This window comes from Rhamphochromis longiceps, linkage group LG17 (genome assembly GCF_057381845.1).
Source record: "Rhamphochromis longiceps isolate RC_006_pf linkage group LG17, R_longiceps_female_GT1.1, whole genome shotgun sequence".
Lineage (NCBI taxonomy): Eukaryota > Metazoa > Chordata > Actinopteri > Cichliformes > Cichlidae > Rhamphochromis > Rhamphochromis longiceps.
In genome coordinates, this window is record NC_140573.1 from 28,031,120 (window position 1) to 28,047,428 (window position 16,309).

At 40.4% G+C, this 16,309-nt stretch overlaps 2 protein-coding genes across 7 annotated transcripts in view; both read left to right on the plus strand.

The window, feature by feature from the left end:
- The window catches only part of magi2a (membrane associated guanylate kinase, WW and PDZ domain containing 2a), a 273,251-nt gene extending 270,180 nt beyond the window's left edge, over nt 1-3,071 (plus strand). For all 4 annotated transcript variants that reach the window (XM_085385962.1, XM_085385963.1, XM_085385964.1 and 1 more), the window contains one exon: nt 866-3,071. In XM_085385962.1, the coding sequence (XP_085242088.1) occupies nt 866-1,587 (722 nt within the window). In that variant the 3' untranslated portion in view covers nt 1,588-3,071. The remainder of the gene's footprint in view (nt 1-865) is intronic.
- An 8,702-nt stretch (nt 3,072-11,773) lies between these two features.
- Nucleotides 11,774-16,309, plus strand: part of LOC146649834 (fatty acyl-CoA reductase 1) — a 63,026-nt gene continuing 58,490 nt past the window's right edge. Inside the window, exon 1 of one of the 3 annotated variants that reach the window (XR_014908081.1) lies at nt 11,774-12,549. Coding sequence is in view for 1 of the 3 variants with exons in the window: in XM_085385922.1 (XP_085242048.1) it covers nt 12,541-12,549 (9 nt within the window). In the remaining 2 variants the exon portion in view is untranslated. Of the gene's footprint in view, nt 12,602-16,309 lie in introns of all 3 variants that reach the window. The other 2 variants (XM_085385924.1, XM_085385922.1) reach the window with 2 other exon arrangements.

Sequence of the window (16,309 nt, forward strand, 5' to 3'; positions counted from 1 at the left end):
GAAAAATGTGTGGAAGTGTGAGTACTGTCACTGAAAGTGTTTTTAAATACATTCATTAATGAATTATAGTTTTTGTGAGTCAGAGAAGTGATCTTTGGCAGTATCTGACCTCTATCTGATTCTGCTCTTGCTAAACGGTTAAAAATAAGCTTTTCAGATGATTTTGATAAGCACAGATCTAGGTATTTATTTTGTAATGTGCTAAAGTGACTCCGCTGAAATTTAGGGAGATTAAGTGATCCGACACTGTGAAGCTCCAGTTTGCTCAGAAATGACCTCCTGCTCGTCCTGCATTCAAAATGCTCCAGAGCTTCTTATAATTGGGCCTCATGGCGCCGGTGTAGCAAGCCTAGCCTCTGCCCCCTGCCTAGACCACTGAAAATGACTGATGGCCCAGGGACTGAGGCTCATCGGTGCGGAAACAGAAGCTAACAGTCTGTGAGAGTGGAGAGTTGTGGAGGAATGCACCGCAGATTCAATGCGGAAGCTACACCGATACAGAGTTCCTCCAGCTTTAGAGAAAAAGAGAGAGGCACTCTGCCCCTATGGTTTTCATTCTCACTAAAGCACCACCCTATTGGACACATCATCCATTTCATTAAACCTGTTTTCGATTTTCCGCCAACATTTTCGGTTGGCCAAGGCCTTTAAGAGAGTTATGGGAGGCAGATGGATGTTGTCTAAAAGTAGAGTTGCCCTGTGACACGTCTGAAAGTAGGTTATCGTCCTGTTCTGATATTTACCTCAGTGCTTCCAGCTTGTAGAATAGGCATGATTGCTGTAATGATTAGAGTTTATTTTTTTTAATGTTTTTGGGTGAGTGGTGTTGTTATGTTGTTATTGACTGCATCCATATGCATTCCAGACAATGCCGCCCCATGGGATGGTCGCCCTTCAGCCTCCCCAAGCCTGTCGGAAATAGCCCCTCCCATCGAAAGCCTTTCCATGTCATCGCCTTCATCTCATCTAGCCCCAGCCCCCGACCTTCCTCATCTGCCACCTCAGGATGTCCATCGAGACCCGGTGGCACGAGACAGCAGGACGGAGCATTCGAAGAGCCCCCAGAAAGCCGAGCTGCTAAACCCAGACCCAATCGGCCACGCGAGGAGAGCGGCTGCGACCAGCGGGAGCAGCAGAGCTAAGAAGGAGGGTGGCAGGTCCACCCACAAGGGCCTCAGGATGCAGCCAACTCCTGATGGGGAAGGGGGCAAGGACGGGCAGAGCGGAGAGCCTAAACCTTCCAGAAGCAACAGAGGAAGGTCCAAGGAGAGAAATACTAGGGACAATAGAGAGTCCACTCACTCTCCTAGCAGCTCTAAGCTCCCACACATTAACGGGAACAGCAGGGAAGATGTAGAGCGCTGGAGTGGAGCAAAGCAGGGGGAGCTGGAGCAGAGCAAGCCAAGGCCCAGGGAACTAGAAAGGGGCCAGGGAGAGAGCTGGCCTAGCCTACCCAACAAGAGCACCAGCAGCAGCAGCATCGCAGCGGGGAGGAAGGCCACAGTCTCTCCTGGACCTTGGAAGATCCCTGGATCAGACAAGCTGCCCAGCACCCTGCGCACAGGCACGTCCACTCTGAGCAGATAACCCCGCAGCTTCAGCAGAAAGCAGTGGCCACACTCATCTGAACTAAACCACCCCATCTGGATGAAAGTACCATTCTCACTCCCTCCTGTGCTCCTGCATCCCCTCATCGACCTCTTCTCCCATACAGTCAAAACCAAGAGGAGGGGGGCAGGGTGATCTGGACCACGTGTTTTTAAAGTTTTATTTATGGAACTGTATTTTAAATTATTTTGGAGAAACATATTTTACACCTACCACCTTAAGAACTGGAAAATCATCCAAGTTAACACACACACACACACACAAAAGAAGAGCAAATAGAGTCTTTGTGTAGCGTGGTGGGAATCATTTGTGGAGTAAATGAATTTTGAAGACCTCTATTTTGCTGAACTGAGGGGGGGGTGCAAACATGCAAATATAAACAACATAGCAGGAAGTAAATGTCGGATGGATTTTTTTATATATATCTACACAGTGGAGTCTATTTTATGAAAAGGAATGTTTAACGGATGTTTTTGAGGAGAGTGAATGGATCAAAGAGCGACCGCAGAAATGAAATCGACTCATCAGCAGAAACTTTGCCTTAACAGAGACTGTATTGGGCCTGAACCTGTCTTGAATAATCTATCAGATGGTTATAGACATAGATATATTATAACGAATATGAATATGTGGGAACATTTTGTAAATAAGATCATCTTTAAGTGAACATATAGAAATTCTAGTCTACAAATAAATGAGCGAAGCAGCACGACGTGCCCCGGATCTTTAGGTAGCTCCTTGCTCCTGCACACTCCCGTTCCGCCCTGCGATCACAGGTCTGGGTCTCAGCAAGCCTGCTGCGATCGACTGCACGGCCTGTTTGAATCACTCGGGCTTCAGTGGGAGTGTCTCTTCAATCTATTTTCCTTTCTTCTGTGCTTAACGATCAAAGCAATCTGCGACAGCGGTGTCCTGTCGGACACTGAGAGAAGGAGCTTGCGTGATACCAACGAAGGGGCAGAGTGCCTTAGACTGAGGACAAAAGGTTCAACCGTGAAAATACTGCAGAGGGTTCAACAGAGGCTGCTATACAACACCCACTCTACAGATATAAATATAAACTGCATTTCTTTAGTGTGACACGGTGAAATATACAATTTATTTCACAAGCTTATGTATGAAAATGAGTCCATTAGCGGAGGTATCCACGGTCCCTTTTTATTTGTGGTTCATCTCGGGTCATGATGCTTTTCATTACTGATTTCTTAATGAGGTCTGACACCAGTAATTTCCATGAAGAATTGCTTATATGAGATTGTGTAATCAAACGTCGCCACATGGCAGACAGAGCTTTGCACCCTAAACCAAACCAAATTAATAAAATCTGATATTAATTCAGTAGAGAATCAATCTCACCTTCTCAGAAGCTCGCTTGCGTAACAATCTGCATCTCGAAGGAAGGACTGAATGCTCATGTGAACGTGACACTTTGTCAGCTGCTGAATTAAATTTCTTTTAAGAGATTCTGTCTACACTGTGTGATATTGAGACATATATATCCATGCCAAAGCTCTTTTGAGGGTTCCTGTTTTTTTTTTTTTTTAAGCATTCCTGCCCAAGAATCTGACTGACTTTGAAGGCAACGCTTGTATTTCTATACATCAAGCTCGTAACTAGCTAAGCCCTGCCGCCTTTGGTAACTGCCACAGTTCCTGTCAAGTTTTCTATTCTTGCACAATGTTTGATAAAACGGTGACGCTAAGACTTCAAACGGCGCGTTCTTGATTACAGGCAGAGGTACTTGAAAGCAGCTTGACATTTAATGTCACAGGAGGGAAAGATTTTTAGGATGAAGACTGTCAGGTGAAGTTGGACAAAATGTCTCATCTGTCTCAGATAGCATTGCCTGAGGTTGCTGGAACATAAACTACACAAAAGTACAAAAGTTACGCTGATACTAATAAAGAGCGTTGGGGAAACTTGATTGAATTAGTAATTTTACAAAACAAACCTGTAAAAAGACAGAAGAGGTAACCTAGTAACCTTTGCAGCGTGCAAAGCTGCTCCTTTATGTTTGCTGACTGTCTCGGTTTTCATATAAGGTGCAATGATGAGTAAGAAAAGAATAAAATTTGATAAAAGTCAGTTCTTTTTTTTTTTTTTTACACAGTATTAATATTACTAAAATGTTTCAAAAGAAAAAGCTACTGCACTGAGGTCAAATATGCATATGCGTGTGTAAAAAGCTGTTTGCTAGCCTGTTAGCCACAACAGCATTAAAGTCATAATACCAGTATGTCAGTGTTATGTTCAGATAGCTGCACACTCATAAAGTGGCCAGAAAAAAATGTACTGGAGTCTAAAAATAAGCAACGGTAGCTGGTATTCAGTAGATTACAGTAAAAAAAAAAAAAAGCTAAAAAAGTCCCCTCTTTCCTTTTGACAATAAAAACATCTTGGTTTATTTCCAGACTGCAATAAATTCCCATTTTAAATTGTGCATGCATAAAAGTGTCATCCACACTTTTATAGTCTGGAGAGGTGTTCAGTGTGGGTCTTAAATGTGAGCCTAGTGCGCAGCCAAAGCCGTCGCTGTTTATAACAATCAACAGTTCAGTTTTATTTTTCATTTTAAGTTATAACTAAAGTAGGACTAACGTTAATCCTAATCTTGAGTTAATAAATTAATAAAATCTCAAGATACCTCCATCAAAATATTCAGAAAAGACCTTTGAATTAAAAACTCGGTAATACTAAATGAAACCGAAAAGCCCTACAAAATAACCAAAATCCCTGTGATCAACCCACAGACTGACAGAAAAATGGGTGGGACTATTTCATTGCATTTATGGAACATTTATTTGTAGTTTCTGTAGTGAAAAACCCTCATGTAATTGGATTACATGAATCACTGCATCAAAACAAATGTTCAACTGCCAACAAGCTATAATAATAAAATAATGTTAAAAATACTAATTTAGTTACATGTAGTTCTCTGTTCCCCAACACTGTAAGTCACCCTGCAAAGGATTACAGATAAAGCATTAATTCCTTTTGCTATTGTTTTTAGTTTTGAGGCTAAATAACTGCACCGAGATATCACCCACCCTTAAACGTGCCAAACAGTAAGCACACCACACTCTGCATGAATCCAAAGCTTGACAGGGCTGCAGTGCATTCTTTGAGTCACTGAATGGCTGTTGAATGGGAGGAATCTAGCAAACTGTTAATTTTGAGTATTTTTCTCTGAATGAGAATCAAAGAGCCTAAGAAAAAAACAAAAAACCTCCTTTCCTTCTTCTGCTGAGGGACATACTGATAGTGTTTGAGTGAGCAGAGGGACACAAGTCATTATGTTTGCCGTTGTAATCCGTAATTACACACGCACTAAGCAGACTGACTTAAAAACACAATCCAACACAGAGGGTTTGAAATGGGAGGAATGGAGGAATCACCAGCCGGGAGCAAACAATTGAGCTTTTTCAGTCACTTGTAAAATGCCTCAGTTACACACCGTCACATCACACCCATTTAGTTGGACTACTCCTTTATTTTGTGACTTCAGATTTGAGCAGAAGCAGGGAAACGTGTGTCTTTTTTTGCTCTGCCTTTGCACAAATCACTGCTTTCCACATCTGAGCTGTCTCCATCGAGTCAAACTGTAAGTAGTTTTCTAGGGAAATTTTAAAAAGAAAAAAAAAACCTAGGGGTGTGTTAAAGTGTGTGTTTGAGAACAACAAAGACACGCTTTCGCACCACAATATAAACCCCGACAACCTGAGCGGCTCCGTATCACTGTGTAGTGTAATAGCAGTGTGTAGACCCTGAACAAATATCTCTATAAATATGACTCGGTGTACTATTGATGGTCACAAAGACTGTAAGTGGAGCAACTATTTTTATGAAATGCAACACTATGAATATATTAACTTTTGCAAAAATCTTGTTTACCTGTATGATATTCTGAAACGCTGTCAAAATAAACTAAACTCTTGACACAAGATGGGAAATTTCTTAGGATGTGCCGCTGTGTGAGTCCTTGTGGATGTATGGATGCTGTTTTTGTTTGCTCTGTTATGGCCGCAGAGGTTTCCAAATGCAAGATTTGATTAATCAACAAATAAGTTTTATATGTAAAATATTTTTAAAAATTGCCCAAAAAGGAGAGGGGAGTCAAGCAGTTAAATAATGCATAAACCAAACCACTAAACAAAGGATAAAGTAGATATGAAGAGTATAAGAGATTCCGCTTTGCCTTAATTCTTAATGGCATGGATTCAACAAGGTGCTGGAAAGGTTCCTCAGAGATTTTGGTCCATGTTGACATGAAAGCATCACACAGTTGAATCTTCTGTTTCACCACATCCCAAAGGTGCCCTACCAGATTCACATCTGGTAACTATACAGGCAATTTGAGTACAATGAACTCATCACGTCATGTTCAAGAAACCATGCTCTGCACCATTACGTCAGTACTGCCAGCCTGAACAGCTGATACAAGCCAAGATGTTTTCCCTGTTTTTGTGTTGTTTACCCAAAATTCTCATCCTTCATCCAAATGTATCATCTGAAATTCAAACTTGGATCAGGAAAGATTTTTCCAATCTTGCCAATTGTAGCTTGATTTCTTGTTCACCTGGTGTGATCTTCTGCTGTGGTATCCAATCTGCTTCGAGGCTCAATGTACCTTTGCTGTAATGAGTGGTTATGTGAGCTGAACTTTAGCAGGTCATCTTTCACCACGTCTGCAGGACTAAATGAACTGATTTACTCCCATGTGACTGGTTGAATAGATGTTGTTAATGATCACCTGAATACACAGTGCTGAGCCCATCAGTTTACCAGAACACAAGTTCGCATGTGGAAATGTTCTTTAAAAAAAAGAAGAAGCTACATTTTCAGTGAAAAAGCTGCAGTTAGTGAATTTAAAGTAAACTATTTGAGTCTGCCCTGGTCTAAATCAGCTGACTAAGTGATTTATTACATCGAGTTCTAACTCAAACTGTAAATATAAAACAGCAGTTACTACCTTCACAGCTCTATCTGATACACATTAAAATTGTAAGTTTACAGTCTGCTATAAACCATGTATTCATTGTTTGTGTATCATTCATAAATTATTTAAGCAAACCATTTTGCATTGATTTGCTCTATATTCTGCAGTCTGCCTCTGCTCAACTCTTGCCTATGAAGTGTCTCAGTTTGGCCACATGGAGGCGTCTGGTAACCAGATTGTAATCTAACAACAAAACTACCGAAGGAAATAGTCTGGTGTTAATGGTTTTAACTGTTCATGCTAATATTTTTGTTTTTTTTTTATTAGGGATTTCCTTTCATATGCTGGAGAAAAAATGAAATAGAATCTGCTCCTTCTGTTCTCCGTGTGCACACTTGTCATGTCTTCACTAGAGGTCAGTGTAGGCCAAGCTTTCATTTTAAATGCTGCTTGGTTTCATAATTGTAATAACTTACATAAAGTTATTAGTCAGACATCTCCTCTTATAAAATGTTTAGAGGATTTCATCACCCAGTGGGATATTATAGTTTCATAAACGACTGTCTGTCACATCATGTACCACATTCTTGGCTCAGGACAGCATTTTATGGTTTCCTAAAAGCACTACACATCATCCAGGTGATATTTTGGTCTTAAAACATGCACATGCACAATATTTCACTCTCATAGCTTTGCACTTTGGTGTCCAAGGTATAATGATGTCACAAAAAAGTCATACTTTGGTTAATAGGGTGTCTCCAATGCATATATAGATGTTTGCATCTTGCAGGCAGGAAGAGTGTGAGATGATGCACCGCAGGGGCGGGACAATGAGCTCTCCTGCGGAGACAACGTTGGTCGGGTCTTCCTGCTGCCAGCTGGAGGCTGCTGGCTGGTGTGTGTATTCACCGCAGGAGCAAATCAATCCAGAGCCGTAGTCGTGTCTCTGCCGGGAAAACAACAAGCTTAGCACAGACCTTAACAGCCTGCTCAGCTCCATCTAAGGAGGACAGAGATGAAAGACTTCCTTTTAAATGCTTTTCAAACAGTACTTAAAGTGGACCTATTAAGCATTCATTCCAACTCCATATTATTATTTTCTAAGACTATTTTTCAATGATTTACAGTTCAGAAAAACTGCTGCCCTACAGTTCATCCTGTCTAAGAAGAGCTGCTTCAGAGTGAATTAATGACTGTTGTAAGGGTAAATAAACAAGCAAGACTTTACTGATGCTGGGCCTTCAATGAAATTCAGTGATTTTTGTTTTGTTTTTTTGTTAATAGTAAAAAAACAAACAAACATGGGATGTGGGGTATGAACATTTTTCAGCTTCCAAGGTGGGACATGCTGTTATAAGCCAGCTCTCTTCTAATTGGCTACCACACACAAACAAAAGGTAGGTGGAGCTTCAGAGCTTTGCGCTTCAGATTACCATATAAGGGCTATCCTCTCTCTCTGACATCATACAGAGCCAAGAGTAGAGAAAGCCATCTGAAGCTGGAGCTTTTGATTCAATAGGATTATCTCTCCATGCGCAGACCTCGTTATTTGAAATTTTGGCTCTGTTTAATGTGAGCTTCCACCTTTACAACAATGCATGTATAACAGAAAATAATAGAGCAAGAAGGTCCTCTATTCAAAAGCCTTCCGAGTCTTGGGTGCGTGCACGTTCGTCCTCGTCCTCACTGAGATAATCTGTGATGCTAAACTTACCACAGATGTCAGGTAAAGTGTTTACAGTGCATAGACTAGAGCACCATCCAAATGCATTTACCTATGATTGCATGAGCAAATGTGTTTTATAGTGCTTTGATCGGTTAGTAAGAAAAGAAAAGTGCCATTCAATTTCCTTTTAAAGGAAATCCCATCCATTTATACATGGTTAGGCTCAAATCACAGTAGAACACCTAAATTGTATAAGAAGATAATTTCATGAGTTGAAATTGTTCATTTAAAATGCACGCGTGCACACACACACACACACACACACATACACTAGTAACACTATGCCTCACAGACTTGGATCTCCACATGATGCCTTAATGGTATCTTTAAAACACACACTAATGCAGTTGCCAGCAGGCATGAGTCAGATATCTGCAGCAGTAGTATTTGATGGATGTCTCCGGTGTTCTCCAATCTTTCTGTAGCTTCTCATCAGTATTAAATATACTGCCAGTAAAATGACTGCAGCGCAATGATAAATCAAAATGACTTTGTCCCTTATTAGAAGTCAGGGTTTCAGGGTGTGGCTCTCAGATTGTTTCACTATAGCCCTGAGCGTCATAATTGATACTTAGCTGGGAGGTGTGTCAGTAATTGTTTTGGTACCTAAAAGCAGGTTATTCCTCATTTCACAGTATTCACAGAGCTCTATGTGAGAGAAGCTGTGAAGCCTTCCAAAACAGAAAAGGTCTATTCCTTCCCTCCCTTAAGTGGACAGATTTTCAGAGAGTTGCAGGAAAAATAATGAAGTCATTTTAGAAACGGAAAAAAAGCTGGAAAGTTCTGTGTGTGCGTTATTTCATGCAATCCACCAGCACCATCTGTGAAATGTGTTTAAACCACAGCTTTATATATTGAACATCAGCAAAAATTGACTGCTGAGATCTAAACGATATGTTGCATAACCGGGATAATCTATAGAAAAGGGCTGGGGCAGAAGAAGGCTGTCGTGTTTTGTATCCCTGTTATCAAAAAGGAGAGACTGTCCTGTTACAGCCAGCTCAGCCGCCACATATCCTGCCAGCGTGTGAGAGCCACTTCGAGGTTTGTGGGTCAAAGCCCAGTTTGCAGCCATTCTCTTTATGAATCCTGACACAGTGGTTTTAAGTGGATTTGACTTCACATCATGAGGGGACACATTAGGGACAAGGCTTCCACTGAATGGAGGTTTCCACTCACAAGCGTACACATGTTCGTGCATACCATACATTCTCATGAGCCAGACCTATTCAGTGTCATAACACGAGTCACATCATCCTGCATTTACGCAAAGATGTAGGATAGGAAATGACAGTATCAGCTGGAGCTTTAAGTATCTTGCTGTGAGAGGTATTTCAGTATTGAGTGATTAGTGGGTTTGTTATGAGGGTTTTTTTAAAGGCTCAAAATTGCTTTTTGGTCAGAAGATCACATACACTCACAGTGGGCGTGAATATGATGGTAAGTTTGGAGTTTTTATTTGAACTGTTCTTTAACGAGTTTAAAAAATGAAAGAATTGGTTCGACAAGTTTGAATTTATTTTGGTTTTTCTGTCCTCGACACATTGTCCAAAGTATACATACATGCTCAAATACATGTCCACACCCCCATTAATATTTGATGAAATCTCCATTACCAAGTTACACCTCAAACAGATGCTTTTGGTTGCCATCAACGAGGTTCTGGGATAGTTCTGGCTGGATATTTGAACGCTCTTCTTGGCAAAATAACTGGAGTTCATTTAGTCAGTTAGTTGGTTTTCTGGCACTCACCTGAAACTTTTAAGCATAGTCCATAAATTTCCGGATTAAAATTTAGGACTGAGGTTGGGTATTTGAGAAGGTCATTCCAGAAGTTTCATGTTATCCTCCTTTATGTGTTGACATCATTCTCTGTGGACAGTGACGCTGGTGTCCCAGCAGTTTCCAGCTCATGGCATGCTTGATCTTTGCTAGTTCTTGCATTGTTCCCTACATCGTAACCAACTTTCTCTCATCTCAGGGTAATAGCTTGGTCTTCTTTCAGACCTTGGCAAAGTAGTGACGCATCCAAATAACTTGTACTGACATGCAAATGTTTGAACTTATGATCTTGGAATCTGCAGTATTTTAGAAATAGCTCCAACAGACCTTCCCAGCTTCTGTAAATCTACAGTTCCTTGTCTTAGATCTTTACTGAGTTGCTTGGACTTTCTCATTGTAGAAAGTCAGAGTCAATACATTATAGAACCTTCAACACCACTTATTAAAAGATTTAAGTGATTGTATGTATGCATTTGAATCTGCATGTATACCTTTGACCCTATGTGAACAAGAGGGAACAAAAAATAAATTCAAACTTGTGCACCCAGTTCTTGTTTTTTAAAGTTATTAAAGGTGTATGCTGGACACACAATAGAAATAATAGTTCAAAGAAATTATCAAAGATCCAAATTCGCCATCACATTCATCCCCATGATTTGTATATGTGAACTTCTGCTGACAACTGTAGTTAATAAAGTTTTTTTTTTCCACATTTTGATTTTGTAGCGATTTACTAGTCGATGGGTGAATCCTCGCAATGATGTCTAGACAAAGCAACAACTGAAATAATCTGTTTCAAAGGTTATTTGGATAAAAAGCGCAGAGTAGGAAGACAATGACATCAAACTAAACTTGACGGGAGTTGGGAAGGTCATGTTCAAATAAAATATGTCCTTCACATGATTAATGCCTCTCAGCATTACTGTCCTGTATCTTTGTCCCACATTTAGTTTGCTGGGATGTGGACACTCTGCTCACATGCCATAATTTCCTTGTCTGCTTTAAAACCCTGATAAGAGATATGACGCACAATCCAGTGTGTACCAAAAACACACAAGGAAGCTTAGATCTTTTAATATAATTCAGTTGTCTTTGGAGTCACTGAGAGAAGAGTGCTGAACAACCTGAGCTCAACATAAGTGATAAAATGTCAGGTATCAGGTAGGAAAATATTTTCTACCTACTGCAGTTAATATAAACATATAGGCTGCTGAGACCCAGAAGAACAAAAAAATAAATAAATAATTATATTTCCTGTTTTCTGTTTGATGTAATCAGAGGATCACTGATCACCCATTTGGTGGTTGTGGGCAGGGTTGTCCTATTTTCATGTTTCATGCAAAAAACCACAATTTCAACACGATTTCAGTAAGGTTGAAATTGAATTGATAAAAACAGGATGTGTATAGCTTAATGCACTTTTAAGCATGTACATACATATCATGAGTTTCATTAATTGACAGGAAAAAACAGGAAATCAAACTCTTAGCTTTTATGTGTGGGATTGGTTGTGAATTAAATTGAAAACATTCTTATTTGTGATGGCTAAAAATGTCAGATGTAATGTAATTGCTGGGTCTTAGGGGGACATAATGATTCACCTCAGTGCACGGAGAAGACACATATCCTCCTGGGAACCTAGAGAAAGGAATCTTTACATTGAACTTATTTTGTGATTTCCTTCCTCTTTGGCACTGAAAGAGGCCACCCAAACACATGAGATATCAATGAAAAGTCCTGTATTTACTACATCAGGACTTAGTAAGGTGGCTCAAATAAATCAAAAGACATAGACCAAAAACAAATGTCCATTACAGAGGACAAAAATGCATAGGTCGGTTCTCAGGAGGATTTTGTATGCACAAAACGTTACACTTCTGCGTAGTTGGAGCCATCTATATTTATTATAAGTATTAACTGGTTTGTCTTTTTAGTATATATTCTTGCTATTACATTTTCTTGTGTTTTGCAAGCTACATTCCCCATTTCCCATAGTACTAATCTAGCCATGAAATCCGTCAAATCGTTCACAATTACTAATATCCTACTTTATTTTTGTGTCAGTCATGTATCAAAGTTTTTAATCTGATAACTCACTACACAGCTCTCACTTTCTTTTTTCAGCTACAGATGACTTGTGCATACCAAGCATGCTACGTTAACTCCCCAGTTTTTTTTAATGAAATTTGGTGTGGCGCTGGCTCAGCGGCTCAGCACGCAGCAGGACCGGGGAGGGTCACGGGCTGTGTGACACGCCCTGCTCACTCAGAGGCTCATATTGGTGTAGCGGTCTGTCTCTCTGCTCTAGTCTGCAGATAGACAAGCAGGCAGTCTGTCGACTTTATAGAACCGGGCTTTTCTTACCCTGGAGGTATCCTGACGAGCCAGAGCCAGGGGCGGCCGGTGGGAGGAGGCAAAGAGACGGCAGCTGCTGCGCCGCACAGCCTCTTTGACAGCTTCAAGAGGAAGCATCCACCAGCACCGACCGATGTCTACGGTAGGGAGCGATTTTCTTCTTCCTTTCACGCATAAGCGACCGCCTTTTCACGGTGAGTGGTTGATAATGATTTAGGGACGCGGTGGTGTGTCGTGGCACGCCGCTGGCCGAGCATCTTATACCCGTTTTGTCGGATGTGGGGTCGGGACTGAGCATCAGCACGCCGGGGCAGAAAACGCTCAGAGGGTCCGTGTGAACAGCCAGCTGCTACATTTCGCTGTGTTTTCGCTTTTTGACCGTGATGTGTTTGAGTGTAGAGGTGGGGGTTGTGTAGGGAAAGAGAGAGCACACTGTTAGCACGAAGCTGTAGCCGCCTCCGAACGTCAGGGCGGCGGGTAGCGGGGCAGAGGGAGCCGCAGTCGGCGTGGAGCATCTGCGGAAAGCCGGCAGCCGATAGTGCCAATTAGACAGGAAGTGGGAATGCTGGGTTTCATATTAAAACAATTTAAAAAAAAAAAACTATGGCTTTATAGCTAACCACATGTAGGATCCTGTTAAATAATTTCATTTTAATTGTTTATTTGTTGCTTTCTGCACATTTTATGACATTGTACTGAAGATGATCAGATTTGGCGCAAATATACCATCTGTTACAGGTAAACACTTCTGCCTAAATCTGCATATTAAGGTTAAAATTTATAGTCAGACCACACCAGTTGATTAGAAACTGAAAAGTGATGGTTTGAAGTTTGGCTTTGTACACTTTGAGTCGCTTCACACTGGCATAAATAGTTTAGATCGACTCTTGAGTTACACTGCTCATTTAAAATAAATAAATAAATAAAATATATATATAAAGACTTAAAATATATATACTGTTATTAGCTTCAAATCCCCAAATATATAGCTATGTGTACAGCAGAAAGGAAATTGGTGCCTGAGTTTCTTAGATTTATAGTGTGCATATGATTTATTTGCTCTACTTTTTGCGCATTAATGGTCTAATTTTTATTTTCCTTTAGCTTTTTTGTAGTACCTCACAGTACTATCTGTCTATCTAATTAATTTGTGGTTACTTGGCTTCTTGATGCCAAGTAATGAATCCTGAACTCTGAAATTTGACTTTCAGGCAAAAAATATCCAATAGTCTCTGTTTCCAGCTTGTCAGATGTTAAGATCCCTGTTAAATAAAAACATTTATAGTTCTGGAGTGTTTGATAATCACCTTGGCATGCCTTTCAGTCCCTTTCTTTGTTTGCTTATTTAACTTTAGTTATTTGGGTTTTGGCTTTTAAATTATTATATTATTTGGACTAAAACTCAATTTTTAAAATTTTATTTTAGTTTGCAGAAGTGTGCTTAATGTTAATTTAATAATTTTAGGTTATTTTCAGTTTACTATAATAATCTTGGGATTCATTGATTGATTAAAAACAAATAATGTTGGTACCCTACCATTTTTTTTCCCTGTTACTTATTTTTACTTTGAAATCTTACACCGGAAGTAAGTGCTTGTGGAGCTCGGTGTCTTGACGCAGTTGAAGTGGAGAGCGTTTGCTTGATTTGAGATGATGTAAATTCCGTTAAATTGCTTTCTAACTGTCTGTGTGTGTGTGTGTGTGTGTGTGTGTGTGTGTGTGTGTGTGTGTGTGTGTGTGTGTGTGTGTGTGTGTGTGTTAGCTTTGGGTACAGGTAAGAGACCCGGTGACGGTCACGTGTTTGTGTGGTGTGCCATGTGGAAACGACCCACTTCAGTCCCCTCCTGTCTGCTCAGGGGTCTGACTGGGATCACTCTCCACCATGCGTCAGTCGGTGGTGACCAGCTTGTGTTCAGGGCCTTGCTTTCTTTTATTATTATTATCACTTTCCGATTTTTCTGGAGCCACTTGAGCGCACATCAGAGCCCCGTGAAACTAAATAAACCGAGTACAGATTCCCTTACAGATGTGATTTTTCTGCTTTCAGGCTGGAGTACATGAAGTTTGTGAATTTAACTGTCATCGCCATAGAGAGTTAAAGGGACAGTTCACCCTGCAATAAACAAAAAGTATAATTATATTAAAGATATTTGACCATTTGTCCCCAAACCTTTATTGATATCAGCCTTCTCTTAACTATTATTACACTAAATGGCACTCAGTGTGTGGTATTTGAAAACCTCTCTAACAGCGTCCCTTTCCAGAACTCATCACCAAGTTCGTCAGAAAAAACAGCAAAGCTTGTTGTTGCAGTTTCAAGTAGGAACAATTTTCTTTTTTAATAAACTACACCCAGTAAATATGTCACCCTATAGCTATTGACTAGAGGCTCAGTCTGACCAAGGTAAACATTAGTTCAGCTGTTAAGTCAGCCAGATGCAAGTTTCTGCTGGTTGGTGGAAGAAAATAGTTCCCACCTGAAAGTGCTCACAACCAGTTTTTTTTTTTTTGTTTGTTTGTTTGTTTGTTTTCTTGGTAACTGTATCAGGATTTCCAGTGAAACACATCGCTGCTGAATTTCTCCAGTGCATCTGTTTTTGCACTTTGAGCACTTCATGAAAAATCTAATGAAGAGGTGGGCCATCTTTAGCTGTAGTCATTATGATTTTACGTTTTCCATTTACTCTTTTAAAGTTGGTTTTCAGCTTTTGTTGTGAATATAGTTTAGTTTCAGCAGGTTTCTAGAACAGTGGATTTGCTTGTTTTACTTTAGTTTTGATTAATTTCAGTGGTAGTTTGACAGCAAAGGTAGTTGACTTGCTTTAAACTTTCCCTTATTTCTTTAGATGTTACAACCTCACACACAGACCAGTTGTACCACGTATATTTGACTCTGCCACCATCTGAAAACAGACGCTCTCTGCAGGTATGCAGATGGTCAGTAGCTGCCCACAGGCTTCCCGTGTGCTAACACCTCTGAACCATAAATTCCCCATCGTGCGCTTGTTAAAGGAGCTTTATCTGTCCATCAGGCTGCTTACTGTGTGTGAGTCAGAGAAAGGCACATAAACAGCTAAAACGGTACTAAATCATGACATCTGCCTAGCTCTTTCTTTTAATACTTATTTTTATGTGACTCACTTGCCTCTCCCTCGCTGTTCAGTATCCACTCCCCACACAATACCAAGTCTTTCCATGACTGGTCAAACAAAAAGTTGAAGATGGCAGATAAAAATCAGATATATCTGATATAAACACCCTCCTGTTTGTCCTCGTCGATCATATGCAAAGCAGATTATAATACTGATTTCATGCATTATGAGAAAACCAGTTAAAATCATTCATTTTTGGGTTGAGGGGGGCTGTCCCCTCTCTGAGTCTTGCATCTCCTCATGGGAGCGTGTTTTATTTCGTATCTTATCATAACTTTCTGGCGCAAAGGACGACATGAGAAGCTTCTTGCACTGATTTCTAAATTGGGATCACAAAATGAGTTCTAATTATCTTCAAGGGATGGCCTATATTTGGCTCTCAGATAAGTGTTAGCTGAGTGTGCACACCGTGTCCAGGAGTGTGTGTGCGTTTAGACAGTGTTTATGACTGCAGAAAGGTAAGGCCCGCTGCCTTCCTGCATTTGCAGTCCAGTTTGAAATCACATGTATGTTTTCTTTCAGCACATACTTTAAAATGATCTTGATGCATTTTGTAACACAAAAAAAGAAAGTCCCTCATGTAGCTTCCGGATTGCTTCATGTGTTCTTGCAAACTTCTTTCTCAACAGCTGCTTTACACTTGCACTTCTTTTCTGCCCTCCTTTCTCAGGTATCTAATAAATCTTTAAATGCTCCGGAGATGTGCTTCTGCTCTTTCCAAAACACCTCCTCTGTGCATGTGCATACCAC